The sequence below is a fragment of the Aulostomus chinensis genome, chromosome 4 (assembly GCF_037954235.1).
Source record: "Aulostomus chinensis isolate RoL2024-O1b breed Wild chromosome 4, RoL_Achi_v1.0, whole genome shotgun sequence".
Taxonomy (NCBI): Eukaryota; Metazoa; Chordata; class Actinopteri; order Syngnathiformes; family Aulostomidae; genus Aulostomus; species Aulostomus chinensis.
In genome coordinates this window covers 3,123,193-3,129,192 of record NC_141323.1, presented here as the reverse complement: position 1 = coordinate 3,129,192, position 6,000 = coordinate 3,123,193, and the positions used below count along the sequence as shown (strand labels likewise).

The following is a 6,000-nucleotide window of genomic DNA, read 5'->3' as shown; positions in this document are numbered from 1 at the left end:
TCCATCATCAATACAGTGAGGAAGTGACAGCATCATTTCAACACCAGCTCATCTTCACCTCTCTATGCAACACGAGGAGTGCACAACATCCTTTTAGTTTTGCTGAGAAAATGTTTTAAATGTACATACACCATCTGTCTTTATAGGATTTTTCAGGAATAATCACTACATGTAAACACACCTTGTCTTTGTTACTAAGTCTCTTTTCATTTATGTTAATTACTCAAGTGTAACCAACATGCGTGACCCCAGGCCTAACCCAGTGAACCTGAGGTGCTCTACTCATTATGTACTCCACTATTTTTGACAGCTTGTGACTTTCTTCACCTTGATATTTAGATTCTTCCAACATAGACTTCACCAGTGATCCTGTGGGCGACTACAGACGGCGTGTTCTTCTCGCTTCAGTGCATTTATATGTAGATTATCAGGACTTTTTTTTTTTTTTTTAATCTGAAACCTATCACTCCTATCTCATTTCTAATAATTGCAAAATATGAACATGACCACCCAAAGGACGAGGACGGACGGAAGGACTCAGCATCATGATGGGGGACATTCTGAACCTGTGTTGGTGCCAGCTGCCATGGGGATCCACAGAAGAGGACAAATAGGAAGAAGGACCCACACTGTCCTGACCATGACAACCTGGACATGGCTAAATATATACAGGGGGGAAAGTGACTAGACCAGTCAGTGCACTGCATTATCTTCAACTGCTAACTTATAGAAAAGACATGGTGTACCACTGAACACCCATCCTAAATTTAACCTCCAACTAATACATTCCGGTCATTAACTAGCTACGACCTAGACATTTCCTCTTTAAGACCTACATACTCCTTGCGCATATCATATATTCTGAATAAAAAACATTCTACACAGCAAAAATTGGTGTGTTGAAATTCCAGGGTTAAACATGTCAGAGTTGATTTCCACTCTCAAAGTGTCATTTTGACACATTCTGATTTAAATAGTGTTCAGTGTTGGAGTTATTTAACAGAGTTAAGCAAAGTAACACTGTAGAGATGTAAAGAGGAGATCAATTACATCTCTACAGAGTTAATTGGTAAGCCCCTGGACTTCGGCCCAGGTAAACCCGTGTGTTAGTGCTTCTACCTTCTAGCCTCGCCTCACCATGTGCTTCAATTAGTCAATTAATCTGCTGCGTTGTCCGTGTGCTGCTGGTCTCAGTGTTGGGAAGAGGTTTTTTACACAGAAGACAGACGGTAAGTATACTGAATATTAAATGAAATGACATATATAAAATGAAATATAAATGGAGAATATGTTGCTCAGCTTTTGTGTCACTGGTACTGAAGTTAAGTAACTGGGCAGCTAATGTGTTAGCTGACGTTAGCATTAGCTAACGTTAGTTGATTTTTTTAAGTAACTGTCAATGCTAGCTAACAGTTCAACTTTAACACGCGGTTCCCTACGTTATTCATTACAATTTACCAAGTCTTGTGTATGTTTGAAGTTGTGTAACATTTTAACAAAGCTTCATGTTCAAGCTTCATGTAATATAACGGTCAAAACTAGTTTTGGGCTATGGTCCTAGGTCAAATCTCCGACATTGTTTCTTCCTTCTATACCTCGGCAAATAAGTCACCTAGAAATCCAGTGTTTGGTATGTTAGAAAGATACATTTTCACTCTTCAATTAGTCAAAATTGGTTTGTTCCTAGCTAAAATATTGAGCTTATTTGAAGCCATTTCTCTATCATAAAACTGCCCTACAACCTAGCTTCACTCAATCACTACACCACATTACAGAGGTAAATAAATACTGTGCTCACTAATTATAATCCACTTCTGTTTAGGTCAAATGGTGTTGCTCTTCAGCTTCAAAGTGAGTTGTCAGCTGGGAATCCTGGAGTGAAGGAGGTGAGTCTGAATAGTAATGTTAGATGTCTCAGCATGCCCACTCTTTCAGATCATTTCCTACTCTTTTAAGGAAGGCTCACCTGAACATCTTGTGGACTTAGTGGACACCATTAGCAGACAGCATGGTTCACACATACAGCCTCTCCAGCTGATGACAGAAAAGCTTCTATACTGCTTTCAGTGTATAGCATGGCCAATACTGGCTTGTTTATCATTTTTGATTGTTTGTTTTTTGTCATGTTTTTCTTAATTTTAGCATAAATTCAGTTGATTACTATCAAATGCATATTACTGTCAATTTTTTTTTTTTTTTAAATGTATGTCTCAGCAAAATGCTGGTCCAGGTTCAGTACTGCCAACAGCAGAAGTATGTGAAGTTGGATGAGGTCGATGGACGGTTTGATTTCATACGGTTCCATGAAAAAGGTATGTTTTTAAAATTTGCACTGAAGAGGAAATGAATTTTGTGTAGGGGATTTTATCCACAGTGGTGGATTAATTAATTTAATTCATTGAATGTGAAATCATTTGTGAAGCAAGAGCAGTGCTGGTTTAAAGGGTGCACTCAGATGTAGCTTATGTTTTCCAGTCATCGAGAGATTTTGCCTGCCACCTGATGCAAAAGTAATGTACAATGATGCGACAGGGACAGAAGTTGATGAAGACATTTTCAGTGACCTTGTCAGCCGAGGCAGTGTGGTTCTAACAGTTTTCTCAAATGATGGTGAGAAATGTAAAGGGGTCAAATACACGATGCAATCCAATGTCAAATTGTGTAACCTGTATTTTTTTCCACAAATCTATTAGTATACAGAATCATAAATCTGGATATATATATAATATGGTCAATATATAGTGGCCCACATGATTGACAAACACGGGCAGGTGTGTCCTATTTGTGTACACTCTTTCAAAAAAAAGTAACTGCTTAGCTATTACATAAGGATGCCAATTTGATCTTTCTTTTCAGGCACCTCCCCCACCAAAGCGGTTCGAGAAGAGTACGCTCTCGGGATAGTGACACTGTTCCCGTCCCTCAAAGACCCATACTCCAAGAAAGGCTACGTATGTGGAGTCATTATTGTTGTTTACATTATCTCCATATTTAAGATTGTTGGGTTTGGGGTGATTACGTTGACATTTGAATTCTTAGATTTCTTATGAGTTCGATAACGCATCAATTGTGAAAGTATTTCCATTTTAGGAACACTTCTATGACGCTGCAAGCAGCACAGGATACATTTCTTGGCGTCTGAAGACGATCCAGAGAAAGATTCGACGAGGAGCTGCACCTCCACGTAGCCCCACTCCAGGAGGAGGTAATAAAGTAACTGTCCACAAACTAGATAATGTTCTCATTAACATTTAATTTGTTGACATTAATTACTCATTGTAACTAATACTATTCTATTTTTATTTAGCTGTCTGATCAGCACCTATGGCTTATTTCATTTCAAGTGTGTTTTGTGTGCTTTTTTCAGGAGGCCCAAATGTCCAAAGGTCCACAATTGTTGAAAAGCAGCTTGACAGGGATGCTTGCCAGGAAGCCATCTCTTTGCTCAAACATTCAACAGACACTGCCTTAATTCTCCAGAAGATGAGAGAGACCTTTCAGCATCGTCAGAAGCTTATCAATGACCCAGACAAAAGTCTTGATATCCTGTCCATCTTCCCAAGATTCCTGGATACGAAAGGATTGGTAAGTATGCAGTGGTATGTTAATGACTTGAAAATTTGTGCTGAATGAGGTAGCACTATATTTTCTTTCTTACAGGTGAATCAAGATTTCATGCTGCTGTTTGATGATGAGGTATCCACCAGGCTGCTTCAGAAATGGGATCCAATCTTCAGGTGTAACGTCGTCAAAGAGGCCAAGCAGCTCACCTCAACACCAGAGTTACGTCAGTTGGTGCAGTCAGCAGAGCGTCCACCAGGAAGTGATCTCGATGAGGCAACAAGTGAGTTTTGCTGTATAGAATTTGCTATAAGCATTTGCAGTTCAATAGTCTTGTGACTAATTAATAACGACCAATTGATTTTTGGATTTTTTTACTTGACTTCAATTGTTTGCTCTATGTATCTCAATTCATTCTTTTTTATGAATTTGAAAAAAGGTGAATGACTTACAAGATCATCAAGTATACTGCCTTATAACCCTAACCCTATAAATGCTCTTTATTCTAATCTTGTTCTAATTCAAACTCAAAGAATACATTTTGACGTATTTGCAGTTAATTAATTCTCGGGACTTTGTTCATAGCCTATGACCAAGAGATGGCCTCCCTCGTGTTGCTGTTACATCTCCTTCCGCCACCACCAGGGGGTCCGAAGAATCCAAAAATCAGCGCCTCTGATGCAGTTGAGAAACTTGTTGTCTTTCACAAGGTAATTTTAATATTTACGTAGTTTTTGTCATGTGTAAAAACGGCTAAGAGGTGGATGAAACAAATTGTAGGCAAATTTACATAAACATAGTATGTTTGTATTCACTTCTGTAACGCTATTTTCTCTGACTTACTTCTGTCTAATGTCCATTGTCTTTGTGTAAACCCCAGTCTTGCTGCAGTTTAGAAGAGCATCTTATGAATCAGCAGAGCCAGCAGTCCTACCTCCTAGCCGTTGGGCGCCAGAAGAGGAACATCGACAGCTTCTACATCTCCATGGACAAGCGTCTCGTCCCCTGTCAGGCAAACCGCTCCCTTGGGGCATTTGATGAGCTTTTTAAAGCTCATTTTGTGTTCAATGTGTCTTATGATGAAAATGTGGTCAACAGTGAAATGCTTGAAATGTTGTCAAAAGATGTTTTTTCAACAAGTTGGGTTAAAGTTGATGGTGTGGAGCACAAAGCTGGACTTGTTGTTTGCAGTTTAATGGAGGAAGGCATGCCAGTCTTTTGTCAAGTACTTGATGTACTTTTGGTTGAAGATGACATTTTTCTATTGACACACAAGCTCTTTACAGAGAACTTTGATGAACATCACCATGCCTTCAAAGTTTCACGAACAGAGGAAAGGTGTGTTATAAAGACAACTGAACTGAAATGTCACAAACCATTTGACATCCAAAGCTGCCATGCTGCTGCAGATGAAAGTTTGTTCATTTTACCATCATGTATGATGTTTTAAGTGACTGCCTGGGAGAAAAACGTTAAAATAAACGTTTTTGAAAACATATGTTTTTTCTTGGAATTATTCTGTCATTTTAATTGTATCAAAAGTTATATTCAATTATTATATACATTATAGGGATTAGAACTACCTACTGTAAATAAAAAAAGTAAGTAAAAGTAGAGTTATTTTCAAACTATGTAGTGTTAATTTAACCCAGTTAAATGAGTTAAAAAGGAACTCTGAAATAGTGTTGATGATAAATCCCCTGATGTTAATTCAACCCAGTTTAGTGAGTTAAAAAGGGACCCTTACTCAGTGTTATTATAAATCGCTCAGTGTTAATTTAACCCTGTTTGGTGAGTTAAAGAAGAAACTCTGACACAGTGTTAAATAATTAACTATTTTGAAAGTGTTAATTTAACTCTGTAGAGTGTGGACCTATATAAACCCTGAAAAAGTGTTAAAATCAACTCTGTGGGAGTTGAATCAACACTCCAGTTTTTACTGTGTAGGGTGAATTGCTGTTTACTTTTTCATATATTTCAACCTTCAAACACTATCAACATTGCCATGACATAATTTGAGATTATTACCGACGTACTAAAAATAATTTCCACCTCCCTTGTTCTTTAAACCAGCCTTTCCCAGACTATGGGTCGCTACCCACCTTGGGTCTTTTTGCTTATTTGAACTTGAACATTAGGTTATGTTTATGTGGCATTTGAACTGTTAGCTTCATGTGTCTAGTTTTACTGGTTAACGTACGGTAGCTAGTTGGATAATGATATGTTGCTTGCAAGCTAACGGTAACATTAGCGTTATCTGTCAGGGAGTTTGCTGGCTTTATGGATTCGGCAAATGAAATCAACACTATTTTGCCAGCGGAAGAGAAGATGAAAAAAGAGTGACAGAGGGATGAGAGAGGGACAGATGGAGAGAGATATTGAGTGAGAGCTCTCCATCTATATGTGTGTGTGTGTGTGTGTGTGTTTAAGTATATCTGC

At 38.3% G+C, this 6,000-nt stretch overlaps 1 protein-coding gene across 4 annotated transcripts; it reads left to right on the top strand.

The window, feature by feature from the left end:
- Positions 1-1,160: 1,160 nt before the first annotated feature.
- LOC147262326 (uncharacterized) lies at positions 1,161-5,020 on the top strand. Of its 4 annotated transcripts, XM_086202373.1 has the most exons (10): positions 1,161-1,229; positions 1,823-1,886; positions 2,215-2,312; positions 2,476-2,610; positions 2,857-2,951; positions 3,091-3,205; positions 3,368-3,585; positions 3,661-3,844; positions 4,147-4,271; positions 4,442-5,020. In XM_086202373.1, exons 3-10 carry the CDS (start codon positions 2,219-2,221, stop codon positions 5,009-5,011), a joined length of 1,536 nt encoding a protein of 511 aa, XP_086058499.1. In that variant the 5' UTR covers positions 1,161-1,229; positions 1,823-1,886; positions 2,215-2,218; the 3' UTR covers positions 5,012-5,020. The 4 variants fall into 4 exon arrangements, with proteins under 4 accessions (XP_086058499.1, XP_086058501.1, XP_086058498.1 ...); XM_086202375.1 differs by lacking the exon at positions 2,476-2,610; XM_086202372.1 differs by lacking the exons at positions 1,161-1,229; positions 1,823-1,886 and having other exon boundaries at positions 1,921-2,312.
- The last annotated feature ends 980 nt before the right edge of the window (positions 5,021-6,000 follow it).

What these genes read in the sequence shown, in the direction of transcription:
- LOC147262326 (XM_086202372.1), top strand. Translation starts at nt 2,168, where the DNA reads ATGCATATTACTGTCAATTTTTTTTTTTTTTTAAATGTATGTCTCAGC. An exon ending in TAGCCCCACTCCAGGAGGAG is followed by an intron (nt 3,206 to 3,367) that starts GTAATAAAGTAA and finishes TGCTTTTTTCAG; the next exon opens with GAGGCCCAAATGTCCAAAGG. An exon ending in TGATCTCGATGAGGCAACAA is followed by an intron (nt 3,845 to 4,146) that starts GTGAGTTTTGCT and finishes CTTTGTTCATAG; the next exon opens with CCTATGACCAAGAGATGGCC.